This window comes from Rosa chinensis, chromosome 7, assembly GCF_002994745.2.
Source record: "Rosa chinensis cultivar Old Blush chromosome 7, RchiOBHm-V2, whole genome shotgun sequence".
NCBI classification, from domain to species: domain Eukaryota; kingdom Viridiplantae; phylum Streptophyta; class Magnoliopsida; order Rosales; family Rosaceae; genus Rosa; species Rosa chinensis.
In genome coordinates this window covers 13,913,978-13,930,376 of record NC_037094.1, presented here as the reverse complement: position 1 = coordinate 13,930,376, position 16,399 = coordinate 13,913,978, and the positions used below count along the sequence as shown (strand labels likewise).

Here is a 16,399-nt window from a genome sequence, read left to right as displayed (position 1 = left end):
AAAGAAACTCTTCATCAAAATTATCTCAATCAACTACAATTAGAGATCCTTGGCTATAACTACTCACATGAAAATGGGGTCAAATTAGATACGACAGGCATAAATAATAGGTGTTCTTAACCTTCTAATGACTATAACTACCTGAAGAAAGTAAAAGAGATCCTTGGCACATTTGTCATACTCCTTAGTACCAACAAGACTGATAATAGCAGCCGGTGCATTATCTGCACATCAATATGCTTCCTTCAGTCTAAATTCAATCCCATATATTTGTTACGTCCCGAACCTAGAAATTACGATTTACTTTCGTGTTGGACGGTAATTTTTAAATATTTTCAATTTTGAACCTTTTTGGATGTTTTAGTGGCCCTAAAAGTTGACTTTTTATTCGGGTCAAAATTTGAGAAAATGTTCTTCACGAAAGTTGTAGGGGATGTTAAACCGAGCGCGTGCATATGTGGTTCGTAAAAATCGGACTTCGTATGCAAGAGTTATGGCCGAAATAGTAAAGTTACTGTTCACAGTCATTTTTGATTAAAATAGAAAGTTACCTAGGGTAGGTTTCCATTTCCGGAAACCCACCCTTCCGCTTCTCTCTCCTCCCCCCGAGCTCTCTCTTCCTCCGGTTCGCCCCATTCCCTTCCTCCTCCGATTGCCGGCGATTCCGGCCACCCCAAGGCGTGCCACCGGTCATTCCAGGATCGCCTCCTCCCTCCGAGCACCCCTGCATCCTTGGTTTTCCACGATTTGGCCGGAAAACCATGGATCGAAGCAAAACCTCCTCCGGCTGCAGTTTGGGACTTTTGCCGATTCCCGGCGATTCCGGCCACCTCCGGTCTCCATCTCTTCATCGAAGGTTTGGTTTTTGCCACTGATCATTTCCCCTATGGCCTTGTAACACGATTTGAAGTGTAGAGGCCGGATCGAATTAGGGTTCTTGATTTTTCTGGGTTTGTGTTCTTGAATCGATTTGAACTGTTTTTAGTTGTTATTTGGAATTGTTGTAGTTATGAAGTGGAATCAGTGTGTTGAGTAGGTGTTGTACCTGAAATTTGGTGGCCGGAGGTGGAGGTTGGCCACCGGCGCGTGAAACCCACGCACCGCCACTGTAGGTGGCGCGTGAGACAGGGTTTTGGCCGGGAATTGTGACTGTTGAACATGTATTCGATCCATTTTACACCTAGTTAATTAATCGAAGCTTGGAAATCGATTTGTAAGTGATTTGAATATAAATTTTGATGGTTGATCAAGAAAATTGGTGAAATTATTAAACGAATTATGAGGAATCCATCCATCGGATTTCCTCGGTTTGGCCTTTGAGCCTATATATTAAGGAGATAATATTATTGAAGAAGATTGGGAGAAATTGGGCAATGAAAGTTGATATTAGGGTTGATTTTAATTAATCCAATTTGGTTTTCCAACCCGAAATTAAAGTTACGAATGTTATATTGTACAGGACGTGAGGAGGATTTTCTCGAGGAGGGTTTGAATCGACGGCAAGCTTAGCCGTACTTTGTGAGTGGACTTTTGTTTTCAAACAAGTGATGCATGCATTTATTTATTAAAGCTTGATTTATTTTATTATCGTATTTTTACCGAGCATATAAAGATAATTATGATTTATCTTATGGAGTTACTTCTAAATATTATTTTTCCATGAAGTGATTATGATTTATATCGGTTGAGAATTTGGTTATAAAGTTATTATGCTCGGATTCGAATTTATATTTGAGACTTTATCTATAAATGGAGTTTGTTTGAAATAAATCTCTATGATTATTTATTGATTACGATTTTGGCATTGGGAATGCCTCGTTGTTGATTTATTTATTTCTTTAGCATGTGGGACACGCTGTTAATTTATACGGCTTTTTACGAAAATCAGAGTACGGTTGGGAATCGTACCGGTATTTTCTTTATATGTGGGACATGGGGAAGCTTTAAGGATTTATCGGTTTTTAAACCGCCATACCTAGGGTCGTTATTTATATATTATATTACTGGCTAGCCTATTATTACTCCTCCCTACTTACTATGTGTTCGTAGGTGAGTAGAGGAGAGCATGGGATGCTCAAGAGTGTGGGACACTCCGACCCGAGCCAATAAGGCTCCCTTCTTTCGTATGGTGAAAGTTCTTCCCCATATTTTAATATGATTTGACTAGCGGGGCTAGTCAGATTTATTTTATCCAGCGGGGCTGGAATGGTTTGTACGAGTTTTGGGTTTAAAGAAATACGTTTTATAAACGTTGCATGCATCGAGACTTTATATTGTAAACTTGTGGGAAAGTATAAATTTATCTTCATTTATACTTATTTATTTTGTCCACTCACTCTAACGTTTTTATGTACTTTCCCCCTGGGCCCTTTGGTTTAAATTGCCCAGATCACAGTGTTGCGGACCGGCATAGGAGCGGAGGCTAGTACCACATTTGTCATCCATTCTCAGTAGGTTATTGATTAACCTACTTATTGTTTTATATTCCGAGTCTGTTCCTTAGATTGCTCTGAATATTTGTTGAGAGTGGATTTATACATTTGTATAATTATGTGTGTAAGAGTGGTTTATTTTGGGAGATTGTTGAACGATTGAGTTGCTGGGTTGTATTTGTTTAAGATGTTAAGATTGTGGAGTTTGATGTTTATACTTGGAAAATTATGGAATGTTGCTAGGAAGCAGGGTGGCTTCAAGCATAGCATTTAGAGTATTTGAGGAGTGTTTTCAGCAGGTTTAGGGTTGCACATTTTTAGGGGAGGTTCTGTCGAATTTTCTCGAAAAGTGGGTCCCGCAGGTCCACCTAGGAGTTAGGAGGGTAATTCCGGGGTGGGTCCTGACAATATTCCTTCTAGAAATAGCTGAACTTATGTTGTCCTGGCTACAGAGAAAAAGCTAGCACCAACTTTTTCATATTGACATACTTTGATTTACCACATCGGATAATGATCAAGTGCAATAACTCTAAAAACATGTGTACATATCTGTATCAAAGTCGTAGGAAAATAAACCAAATGAAATCATAGAGCTAGAAGATTTACCTCTGTAGGAAGGGTAGGGTATGTAGCAGCATTAAGAAACAATACAGATTTCTATCAAAGGTTGTGACGGATGAGATTATCCTTCCAATAAGGAAGCTAAAAAAATATACTTTTTTTCTTCCAATTGTGCTTCCTTTTCTTCAAATGATCTTTCTCAGGTTTCTCTGGCCCCATCATTTGCCTTGTTTGCAAATCTTCTCTTCTATACTCTGTAAGGATACCATTCGATTGAAGCTGGGTGAGAAGATCTACTCCAGAAAATGTTGTAGGAGCTCGTCTATATTCTCGTAAGCCATTGAAAGATCTGGGATCCTTCCGATACTTGTGATCATAAGGTAAAAACCGCCGGCCGCTACCATATGAGAACTTTTTACCGTTTGGCAACCATATAGAAGCAGTTTCAGAGTTGCAAGAAGGGCATGCATATTCACCTTTTGTACTCCACCCTGATAGATTAGCATAGGCAGGAAAATCATTAATCGTCCAAAGTAAGGCAGCATGCATTTGAAACATTTGATTGCTTGATGAGTCAAAAGTTTCTATGCCCTCATCCCACAATTCCTTCAACTCTTCAATAAGTGGCTGCAAGTAAACATTGATCTTATCACCAGGTCCTTTTGGGCCATCAATAAGCACATATAGATAGATAAAAGGTTGCTTCATCAACGTCATTAGCAGTAAGTTGTACGGAACTAGTATGACAGGCCAAGTAAGTTGTACGGAACTAGTATGATAGGCCAAGTACTATGAACTATATTCAGAGTCCAAAATGGATTAAATCCATCTGAGGCCAACCCAAGCCTTACATTGCAAATATCTCTGGAGAAACTTGGATGTTTCTTGTCAAAATCCTTCCAAGCAAGAGAGTCTGCAGGATGCCTAAACACACCATCATCAGTTCGTTTCTCGGCATGCCATCTCATAAGCGTTGCAGTTTTAGAGGACATAAACAACCTCTGCAACCTTGGTTTTAAAGGAAAATATCTTGCTTGTTTTGCTGCCTTCTGTTTCCCAGGTCCTAAATCAAAAACTAAAATGCAACCATCTTCTTTCCACCGAGATGCCTTACATATCAAACATTGATCAAGATTTATGTCTTCATTTCTGAAAAGCATTCAGCTATTATGGCAAGCATCCACTGTTTTATATGTGAACCCTAAATCTTCAGTTAACTTCTGAGCTTGATAATAAGAATTAAGTAGGTTTACACCTTCTGGCATAGACTCGTTACATATGTCAAGCAAGTCTTTGAAAGATTTGCCAGTCCAACCATTTAACACTTTCACCTGTAGGAGTCTGACAATGAATGACAAGGTTGTATGTTTCTTAGAACCAGGATATAATGGAAGGTTTGCATCTTTCATCAACTTTAGGATCTGCTTAATATACTCGTTTGGCCCAACAAGTGGATTTGAACTTTCTCCACCACTCTCATCATGTAGTCTAACAACATTTACTGTTCCTATAGCTTCTTGGACTAGTCTAACCATATCCTCTTCCATATAATTATCTGACCCCATAAACATTTCATCTCTATGCAATGAATCAGCACCATCCCTGGACTCACCATGCTTATCCTAGATCTTATACTTCTTCCAAAACTCATTACCATGAAGATGCTGCCGCACAATTACTTTTTCAAAGAATTTTCGCTTTTCACATTTTCTACAAGGATAGTAAATCCTTGAACTCGGATCCCTATTGACATATGCAAAGTTCAAGAAATCTTCTAACTTCGCATGATATGGCTTAGAACACCAATCTGGCCAATCAATCCATGACTTGTCCATTTTTTCCCTTATCAATATCTATGTCAACTAGAAATACAGTAACACAAATAGCTAAGTATGAAAATATAAACCAACTATACTAACAATAAATCTCTACATTAAATGAACAACATCACATCAAGAAGAAATAAACAAAACTAAATTTTTAATTAGAGAACACACATGATACAATATATATATATATATATATATATATATATATTAGATTAACATCTAATCAATCTAATGTGCACATATATATGCAAAGTCATAAAACACATGCAAGATAAGGGAGCTTCATTACTTTGGAGAAGACATTGAGTAATAAAAATAATAATAAGAATTATAGAATTCCTGTCATAGATTTTATATCAGAACCCCAACATACCAATTAAAACAAAATGCAACAGACAAAGATCAAGGGCATAACTTTCCACTACATTTACAACCAAATATTATCATTAAAAACAATATAACGAAAAGAGGAGCCTTACTTGGAATCAAAAACTAGTAGATAGAGCTTCTGATAAGAGGAAGACAAATGACACAGATCGAACAACGAGATTATAATGCAAAGAACCTGTAACCAAAAACAAAAAGAATAATTCAGGCAAAGTCATATGTATGGAAAAACCAAATCGAATTATATGAATATATATATATATATATATATATATATATGTGTGTGTGTGTGTGTGTGTGCGCGCGCGCGCGCGCGCTTTAATTATAGGCATGCATGGTAGGTTGTGTGGGGTTGTGTTAAAAGCAACTTAATCATTAAAATGTTTGATTATTTAGTAGCATAATGACATTAAGTTGGGTAATTGCATGGGTATCTATTTCAGCTGCTGGCCAAAGTGCCAAAAATAATGCAAAGGTTCGTGAAGAAAGTAGTATTAAGACAAAGTATAGGCATAAAATCAAGTTGGAATATATTGGTTTAGTCTCTTCATCAAAATCAAATACATCAAGATAGTATGTCATATCTAAGGTTTTTCTTTTAACATAGCGGAATAATGTCCAGACAAGACAAATATGTTCTCAAACTTGGAATATACATAATCAGACAATCTTTAGATTAAGCATTTGATTAACTAGTCAGATGAATATATCAAGCAAGTATTTCAAACCAGTCCATTTCCATCACTTTCTTCATTCCAAACTAACAAATTATATAGCAAGCAAGTATTTCAAACCAGTCCAATTCCATCACTTTCTTCATTCCAAACTAACAAAATTGAACTAACAAGATAATTAGATATGATGCGGTACAAGTTTATGACTAGATACAATTAGATATGAAATGAACTGCTTATCAATCTCATAATTCTAGACTTTTTGTTTTCATTTTTTGAAGCTATATATTTCTTGTGTACTTCAGCTTGTCCCCTTGGGGATCTTTTCAGTTTACACAAAATTAACCAGTCCATAAGGCACTATTGAAACATTTTTACCCCATAAGATGAACTTTGCTATACATTATGAATGAAATTGATTACAAAAAAGAAGAAGAGAGTTCAGACTGCAGGAGGTCTAACAATAGCATTTACAAAATTCAACACATGTATAAAAGGGAACACACCTTCCAAAAAAATGATTATAACCCCCACCCTCATCGTAATGAGACTTTCCTTTCACCACATCGATCAAAAACCGACCTGATAAAAAAATACGAATTAGTTTCTAGGAATCACCAAGGCTAAGTTCACAGATAATTAGTAATCATATATATACACATATGAACAGAGAGAAAGTAAAAAGGTACCCCAATTCCTAACAAGACTGGCAAACTTTGATCAGTCCCATTATACAAAGCCAATTCTTCAACAGTGAACAATCTCTACAAACATTAGCATCATCTAGATTATATATCCAAATATTCCAATGCAAACCAAAGTTAATTAACAAATCAAATATACACTATTTTTGTTAGTGCGCAAAGCCCAGAAAAACAAATATCCCATTTGATTTGTTGAAATAAAAGACCACTTCCCTGGAGTAAACCCAAGCCAAATCGAATCATGGTTTTGATTAATTAGCTCCCAAAACATGAAAAGAAGTGAGCTTTGAGCTTCTGACCTGTTTTGAGAGTGGAGATCAACAAGATGCAGTCCAAAAAGTGAGAGATGAACAGATCTGATTGATTTCTGGGTATTAGAGTTTAGGATCTGAGCAACGGAGGAGGAAGAAAAATAGGAAGGAGGTGGAGCTGAACTAGCAGATGTCGACTTCGCGGATTGCTACGGTCGACTTCGAGGATTGCTATGGTTGACTTCGTTGTCGGGACTGGATGGAGTGAGCGGGAAATAGCAGATGGAGGGAGCAGGAACAAGAAAAATGTTCATGAACCCAAAGTTTTTGCCGACATGTTTAATTTTGGCACCTATATTCACCCAAAAGTAAAAAAAAAAATGTATAAAATGAAAATACACGACGGCACATTCTACCGTAGTTAAAAGTAGAGAAATTTAGCGACGGAAAAAATATGCCGGAGCAATTGAAGGCACATTTATGCGACGGTGACGCCATGCCGTGGCAAATAATTTTTCTCTTTGCGACGCAGCATTTGCTGTAGCGAATTTTTGATCAATGGCGACGACATTCTAACGCCGACGCTAACTGGTGAAGCTAAATGAATTCTTTTTTGTAGTGGCCTAGAGCATTTTTTGGGTGCCAAATCATTTTTTTTTCTTTTGATAAAATGGGGGCAGAAGGCTCAGAAGGAAAGAAAAAAGAAAAAAGAAAAAAAGGTTATATTAGAGGGCAATAAAGGTCTATTAAGGGAAATAGACCTTTATTGAAGGTCTATTGTGGGGCAATAAATGTTTTGAATTGATGTAATATCCTTTTTTTTTTTTTCCTTTATCAAAGTTTTATTTGTCTAATTTTAAGGAGATTAGTTCCCATTCCGGCGACCTTTTTGGGTACATTCGGCAAGGTTTCATAAACTTTTACTGCCCCCCAATAAAGGTCTATTAGGGGCAATAGAGGTTTATTGAGGGCCAATAAATCTTTCTAGTAACTATGAGATCTCCGACGACCTTTTTGGGGACCTCCGGCGAGGTTTTAGAGAAGTCCGTTGGGAGGCGGGCGGTGACAGAAATCCGACGATCGTTGACAGGAACCCCGCAAAGTCTCATTCTCTCTCTCTCTCTCTATATATATATATATATATATATATATATATATATATATATATAATCCTATCCAGAGGCCTCGTTCTGAAATTTCACAGCGAGGTTAGAATTTAAGGTCACTTTTCGGTCGCATATCCACATCTCAACTGTTCAGATTTTAGGTACTAATGTATAGATCATCTCTGCAAAATTTCAGCCAAATTGATGGTCGTTAAGGCATTGATAGCTGCCTTAAAGCTAATACATTTCAGGTTGGACAGATTCAGTTTGTCAATTGGTTTAAGCGAGTTAGAGACCTTAAAGACCATCAATTTGGCTGAAATTTTGCAGAGATGATCTATACATTAGTACCTAAAAACTGAACGGTTGAGATGTGGATATGTGACCGAAAAGTGACCCTAAACCCTAACCTCGCTTTGAAATTTTTGAGCAAGGCCTCGTTCTGGATAGGATTTGTATATATATATATATAACAAAGAGGTGAGGGTAAAATAGTTAAAAAAAAAAAACTTAATAGAGTAGTAGGGAAGACCTTATTAGAGTCTTTATGGGTAAGGGGGAATTAAAAAAACTTAATGGGATAAGTGGGATAAATGACCCTAGAATTAGGGTAAATGGACAAAAACCCATAATTAATTGTTTTGAAGATCCTTGGATTAGTCAATGGCTTTATATGGCAACAATTAAATAATGGGTGGGTTCTTGGACAAAAACTCTTAAATAATTTATGAACTCCTTTGTGCACTACATATTTTTCATCACGGAATATATGGCAACAAATTAATTTTTGTTTTGAAGTGAAATTCACTCCTTATTTTACAATCTACACTCCATATTTATATTTTTAGTATCTTAAGGTTTGTTTTTTGAGAGTTTCTATTGGGACCTCCAAATCTGCTCACTTGACCTCACTCTATTATGAATTATTAAATGACATATATAACCTACTATAAAATGACTATTAAGGACAATAATTATACCAAAAAATTGTTATATTTATTTTCTCTAGACTTTCCAATTCAATAATATTAGATTGCATTCTTTATTATTTTCCCTATCTATTTTCATTTTTCAATTTTACTACATACTCATTAAAGCATTCATATATATATATATATATATATATAATATATATAATAAGAAATAAAACTATGATTAAGATAAAAATGTATGATATGCATATTGAACGCATATTGGTCAGGTAGAACAAACGAAATTGTATTATGACGTAAATCTAAATCTATCCATTATATTTGCAAAAAGAAGGAAAAAAAACAGAGCTAGCAAATAAAATTAAATAAAAAAGTATTTAAATAATTAATCATGAGGTACAGAAAATAGAGAAACATTAAGAAAAAATGATTAATTTTTTTGTTGTTGCACAGCTAAAAAAGTAAAAGTAAATTAAAAAAATCACATAATAGTTCATGTTATTTTATTTTTATTAATTTTTAAAACTCAATACCTTGTGTTTGATTTTTTTTTATTGGATAAGAGATTTATGTTATCTGATTAAGGAATGGAGATATAATTAAGATTTATAGAGTAATTAAATCATTAAAATGACTAAGTTTTGTTATTATAAAGATCTTAGTTTGTTTGTAAATTATATGAGTGAGGTTATTTAAAGAACTTTAGTGAGGTTTAATGAGTAAATTTAATATTTGAAAATTTGATAGGAGGTGTAAAAAGCATAGAGGTCAAGTGAGTAAATTTAGAGGTTCCAATAGAAATTTTTTGTAGAATGGATGTAAAACATAGAGAGTTTCTATTGGGACCTCCAAATCTGCTCACTTGACCTTACTCTATTATGAATTATTAAATGACATATATAACCTACTATAAAATGACTATTAAGGACAATAATTATACTAAAAAAATATTATATTTAGTTTATGTAGACTTTCCAATTCAATAATATTAGATTGTATTTCTTATTATTTTCCTTATCTATTTTCATTTTCCAATTTCACTACATAGTCATTAAAGCATTCATATATATATTTAATAAGAATTAAAAATATGATTAAGATTATATGACATAAAAATGTATGATATATATGTTGAACGCATATTGGTGAGTTTATGATTTATGACCTATCTAAGTCAACCAATTATATTTGTATATAAAAAACAAACTAGTAGTTTAGAAAACAAAAAACAAAAACATTTAAATAATTAATCAAGTGGTACAAAAAAAAGAGAAAAAAAACATTAAAAACAAATGATTTTTTTTTGCATAGCAAAAATAGAAAAAAAAAAAAACAGAATAGTACATGGCATTTTCTTATTGATTAGACATTAATTTTTGAAACCCAAGTTTGATTAAGAAATGTATATTTAGTTAAGATTTATAGAGTGATTAAATCATTGAAATGACTAACTTTTTTATTTTAAAGATAACAATTTGTTTGCAAATTATATGATTGAGGTTATTTGAGGAATTTTAGTGAGGTTTAGTGAGTAAATTTAGTATTTGAAAATTTGATAAGAGGTGTAAAAAGCATAGAGGTCAAGTGAGCAAATTTGAAGGTTCCAATAGAAAAATTCTAAAACATATGATGTTAAGATATTAAAAAAAGAAGTGTAAGTGTGGGGATTCCACTTTTTTTTTTATTTGGTCTGAAGCAACAAATGAACTAGTATGCAAAATCAAGGAAAATTGATTAGGAGATTGGGAAAAAGTCCTAGCCATTTTTGTGGGAATTAACCCTTATGAGTTATGACTTAATGCCTAAACGATGACTGACCTATACGAATTTAACGATGAATAAAACACCCTTCAACTTAAACATCATCACAAGTTATAACTTAATACATTAAACATTGCTTCAATCATTTCCAATTCCATGCCCTGTGACAATCTTAAAAAGTATGGTAGATTTTGTGTAATCACGGTATATTTGGTAAACACCTAAAAACTGACATGAAAAAAAAGCATATAATGTTTCCTTGCTGATTTACAAAGCATGCCAAAAGAATCAAACGTTGTGCAACATCTCATCAAGTAGAGCAAGTATGACAATCATTACAAATTTACAATCAACAAAATTCTGACTCCGATTAGAGCAGTTATGGTCAAATTTACAAATTCACAGCAATGCACCACTTGTTTCCGATGGATTAGAAAGAATGGGGGCACCTTTTCACGTTTATAACTCAACTTACTATCTCTGCCAGTGTTACAGCAGCAAAGACAAGAAAAAGAACACCCCCGACGTAGGCAATAGTCTGCATAAGGAAACATAAGAGATTTATAGAGAGTTCCTTAGAATGCAAGTTAGTTATTTGCAAAAGAGAAAGCAGTTGCGGCTCAAAATTCATATTAATGGGTAACACCAGAAAATTCCTTTAAAGTTTTTTTTTTTTGTCTAGAAAACTGTTTAGTAGAGATGCCTTTAATATGATCCATCCATGCTAAGTCACATATATCATATGGTTGAAACTAATCCTTCACTGCACTATGATTTCTACCAAACATAGAGTAGGCAGAAGTCGATAAAAGGCTGACAAGTTGTTTTCAAAGAACTTTGTAGCTAAATAGAACGAGGAAAATTCTGAATGTAGGACATCTGTTTGTCACATTTTCTACTTTAGTGTAAGCAATATGAAGTTTAATGCATTACGCTTGTCCCAAGCCACTCACAACTTGTCAAACCCAGAAGACAAGATAATGATGTTATCTTCATTGAAAAAAGTGGGTTCTAAACTATGAAAAATAAAAGAAAATTATTGAAATTTTGCCCCATGTGGGTTCTGCTTTAAAAAAAAAAAATTCTCACAAGAGGATGCGGACTGGTTAATGAGTGAAAGGTTACGAGTTCAATTTTTACCTTCTCTGATAAGAATGTTCCCAGTATAGAACCTCCCAGTACAGCAAGCTGCCCACCAAAAATTTGGAAAAAAAGAAAGAAAATGTTTAACTATATTACACAGCTAAGTAAAAAATAAAGGTGAAAAGTTAATCTAAGTTGATTTGGCATAAGTTGAAAACGAAGGGGATTTTTACTTTGAACAAAGACTTTTCAGTTTGAATGCAGTTTTTAAGTCACTGTAGTACAGCTTAGATCAAATTATTGTAAACAACGAAAGAAACTTGCCAACGTTGCAACACCGTGACCAGCTAGTGCTCCTCCAATGACTCCAAGGGGTGAAGAGGCAGCGGCAAGTGCTGCATATGAAGCAAAACGTTTGTCTTATTAAGTTAAACGCAAAGAGTGAGGTATGCATCAATAGCTGGACTCTGTATTACTTTGACTCTATATAAAGTCAGAGGTAAATGTATTAAAATACTCCTAAGTACGTATCTAACCATAATACTCAAAGCAATAAGCTGTTAAATAGACCAGAAGAAATAAGTAAGAGAATCAACAACACATCAGCCCATTTCAGATAAACTCACTTTCACTTTCCTCTTAGAAATTCTACTCACTTCTTGGGTTTTCAACATCCATTTTAGGATGCGAAATTTGACACTTCCATTAACTAAACTAGTACTTGACCTTTACAAAGTGCAATGAGTTGATTTCTTGTTTTTTTTAATGATTAAATGACAAAATCTTCCTATTGGAACTTGGGCAAATATAAATGTTAACCATTCCCAATGCAGAATGCTAGCTCCATTGTTCTTTATCCTCACAAGCTCTTTAGTTTTCATATCCTAACTTCAGTTTACTATCTCTAGGCAAAAAGAAAAGGAAAATGCAGGTCTAGTTATCCATTGTGATTTGTGAGTAGAGCTGACTCCAAATTTTGAAATATAGTTAGAAAGTGGGATGAGATGATATATAGACTGCAAAATAAAATAAGAATTGAGAAACCTATAACAGGTACAATTTGAGATATTCCCTTCATTTCCTTAAACCGATTCATGCTCATATTAGGATATGAACTTTGACTTCCATCCTTTTATCTACTACTCGACTTCAACAATAAGCAGTAAGTTAACAATGAAAAATGCTTCAAGACAGAAAACTCAATATGCCAAGTTGCCAACTCAGTTTTTGTTACAACATCCTATTACTTTCTCTAGGCTAAAAGAAAGGGAAGTCTAAGTGTGATTCTGCCATTAGGGGAAGAACCATCTCCAGCCTTTTAAAATACAGCATGAAAGAATGACTTCTTAAACATTAGAGTTACTTCAAAACCAAGTAGAAATCAAGTCTGATAGTATATGATCTTGACCATTGCTACTCACCTATTGTAGAAAAAAATGATTTGTCTCCCCATTCAGCAACAAAAACTAAAGCGAAAGTGCTAATGACTGTGCTAGCAGCAGCTAGTATTCCAGCACCATTTCCTGTAAACTCTGAAACGGCTAGCTCTGCCTGATTCAGAATGCATATGTGATAGCTAGGTTAACTCTTCCAAGAAAAATCGGCCATAAAAGGACAAGAAGACAGATTTTATTTTATTAATCAGTCTGGACATATGCATTGCAGGTTGTGTCTCAAGAAAGTATGCAATATTACCTCCCTCTGTTCATCTTCTGCTTTCAAACCATCACTTGAGGTGGCATCTCGCAAGGTTGAAACCCCAAAATAAACCTGAAAATAGGCAAGATCAGTGGTAATTCTGGAATTCTACTGTTGATGGTTTTGCCATTGCACGAGAAAAGGAAAAGGAGGGTGATGCATGTTTTCGAGTTTTGAAATAAAAATAATTACCAAAAGTAAAACTGCAGCAATATCATCAATGGGTAAATCAGTCTCGCCAAACCTGTGGCAAAAGACCATATACATCAGAAATAATAAGTAAATATGACGTACAAAATGGATAACTAGATCCAACTGATGTTTAACAGAGCCCACACCAACCCAGATTTGTAATGGGACTATGGGAGTAAGGTTAAGAAAAAGAAAACAAAAGCATAAATTTATGGGTAACATTCGACAATTCCCCAGCAAGAATATTTCAACCAAGTATATATACCTCTCATCTGCTCAACTTGTTTAGATTCTCAGAAAAGATGCATGCTGTTATGTAGTTAAGCTACGATGGGAAACCAATTAAACAATATTGGTACACTAACACATAATAGCGTGCTTCACAAAAAAAAGTTGAACAACAGATGACCAGATTACTCAAATTAAGGATTTCATTGACATGACACGATATCCCCAAGATCCTTACTGTCAAGCAAATCTCAAGTACCTGAATGGTAGGATTTCATCGATGTAGTGAAAAGTTCGCCCAAGACCAACAGATATGATGGTCATTGCCCTGTAAGAAAACAATTATAAGATTTAAGGATGGGGTGCAACTGCAAAAATTAATAGTAGTAGTCTTTTAGGACATATGCATGGAGGAGGGGGGTGGTTTGTGAAAAATTTCACCCCCTTTAGGATAAGGTAAATCACTTTTGAAGTATGTCTAGTTTGTGCGTCCTATAATGGCCTACAAACTTTATAACCAGAAAATATATTTGGCCCAGGACATTATTGCTACATTCACAAGATTTGAATTACTATATTGGCTGTCCAATTGTCTTTGTTTTATTAACTTACCAAAACATATGTAGATACTGTTTAGTTGTCAGGAAAAAAAAACAGAGCAAAATAGAAGTGATCATGCACAAACAGATAACATACGCAAGTGCACTGAAGGTTCCAGCAAAAACAACAGCAGCAGAATTCCTAGCTGCTAAAAGTGCCTGCAGAAAACAGAAAACTCAAGATTATGAGTGATTAAAGCATTCTATCTATAACGTAATGCTAAAAACCTAATCATATACATACGTTACCAAAGAAAATATAAAATAGGAGATAACTGTATCAAATATGAGGATTATGTGGAGCTAGCTTGCTCTTAAAGTCAAATGCCCCTTTACTTCTACCCTTTCACTAGACCAGGACAAAATACTTGAGTCAATTGACAGACAATTGGGAAATAAATAACGAAGATGCAATTTCTGATGGGTACATATTCAGTTGGGTCAGGTATTGGATAAACAGTTGACAGTACTCACAGTCAACTGGCATATGCAGTTCCCAAACAGACTTTGTACTTAGATGAACATAGACAAAGCACATATGCACAATCCTCCTGTTCACCCATTAGTATGAACTACTTACTAAAATTTGGTAATTTAGTACCATTGAAGTATGGATAGTTTTAGTCTTACCGCAATAAAGAAGGTCTTGTCCCCTAGTTCTGAGAAAAAAATCAGCAAGAAGGCCTGAAACAGGAAGAAACGCAATCATATAATTAGTTGTCCTGTCAGAGGTGCATGTTGCTTAATAGTTAGACAGAGTTTATAAGAAAGAAAGAAAGAAAATGTGCATCATAGAAATGATCATAAACTAAAAGGTCAACGTCCCCCAAAGAAATACATGATCTCTAATTCAAGACTGATTTGTCAACTAGATTTCAGGCTTCACTTACAACAACAAAAATGCCAGGTTACAGAAGTTAGAGGGAGATTTTCCTAACTGAAGCAAAACCTGTGCTAATATCGCCAAGGTCCCCCAGAAAAGGAACTGACTGCAATGCACTAGCAAGATCAGGAAGAGCAAGTGCCGGCTCAGAGCCTTGAAGTGTAAGAAATCCAAACAGCAGCATAGCTTTCCAAAAATGAGTGGACACAGGTGCTTTATCTAAAGCAACAGAACCATCCATGGCATCAATTGGTTCTCTGATCACCCTGCACCTCTTGTAATTAAGGTCACGGGACTCCTGAGTCGAAATTAACATTCCCAATTAGTTAATGCAGCATACATTCTGTAATGTCCTCTAAAATTTATACTTGAAAGAAACGCAGACAAGTTGTTACTTTTATAAACTTCTACATAAGATTAAGATCATTACAAGGCCATCTAAATTATCAGAAGTTTGTAAAAGGCCACCGAACCATTCGTCACATTTGTTTGCAAGCCACATACTTGAATACCTGAAACACAAGAATCCTGCTTTCAGTCTCCATTTCATATGCTTGTTTAAGTTATTTCTAATCCCCACTTCAAAATTTTGTCCATAATAATAACATGTAACATTCAATCCTTGTTACACATATTAGTCAGAACCAAACTCAGACCATCTACTTCAAATCACAAACAAATGCAAAGTGACACTAGTTACTTGGCCAGCACATCAGCATTTCCTAAAATTCAAGAACAACAAAACTTATCAATCTTCTTGGAAAAAAAAAGAGATGGGGGTTCACTAAAAGTCTCACCTGGATGAAACAACACTTGGGTTTTGAAGAGAGGGATTCTTAGAGCGCAATTTGAAAGACTGCAAATAGCAAGAAGAACATAATGGCTTATTGGGTGGTTTGGAAAACGGTGAATGTGCACCACCCAGAACGCTCTCTGAGAGCGTTAGGCTTCTCATTCTGTCACCCTATCTCTCAAAGCTTTGGCCTTTTGGGTTTGGAACTCTGTAAAGTCTGAAACTTCTGCAAGGCAGATAGATAAGCAATAAGAGGAGGGAAATCCATCCCTTTTACCATTTTATC

General features: G+C 34.9%; 1 protein-coding gene and 1 long non-coding RNA gene across 5 annotated transcripts; both read right to left on the bottom strand.

Moving 5' to 3' along the window:
* Positions 1-6,410: 6,410 nt before the first annotated feature.
* Positions 6,411-7,140, bottom strand: LOC121050456. Its single transcript, XR_005803028.1, has 3 exons — positions 6,887-7,140; positions 6,573-6,647; positions 6,411-6,465 (listed from the first exon to the last, which is right to left on the bottom strand). It is a non-coding gene; the product is annotated as an uncharacterized LOC121050456 (long non-coding RNA).
* A 3,686-nt stretch (positions 7,141-10,826) lies between these two features.
* Positions 10,827-16,369, bottom strand: LOC112178513 (protein PAM71, chloroplastic). Of its 4 annotated transcripts, none has more exons than XM_040511193.1 (12): positions 16,118-16,367; positions 15,751-15,832; positions 15,376-15,618; positions 15,068-15,121; positions 14,451-14,596; positions 14,098-14,166; positions 13,611-13,662; positions 13,416-13,490; positions 13,142-13,271; positions 12,045-12,115; positions 11,778-11,825; positions 10,827-11,175 (listed from the first exon to the last, which is right to left on the bottom strand). In XM_040511193.1, exons 1-12 carry the CDS (start codon positions 16,273-16,275, stop codon positions 11,104-11,106), a joined length of 1,200 nt encoding a protein of 399 aa, XP_040367127.1. In that variant the 5' UTR covers positions 16,276-16,367; the 3' UTR covers positions 10,827-11,103. The 4 variants fall into 4 exon arrangements, 3 of the variants coding, with proteins under 3 accessions (XP_040367127.1, XP_024172418.1, XP_040367128.1); XM_024316650.2 differs by having other exon boundaries at positions 14,535-14,596; positions 16,118-16,366; XR_005803539.1 differs by having other exon boundaries at positions 11,082-11,175; positions 11,954-12,115; positions 16,118-16,369.
* Between the last annotated feature and the right edge of the window lie 30 nt (positions 16,370-16,399).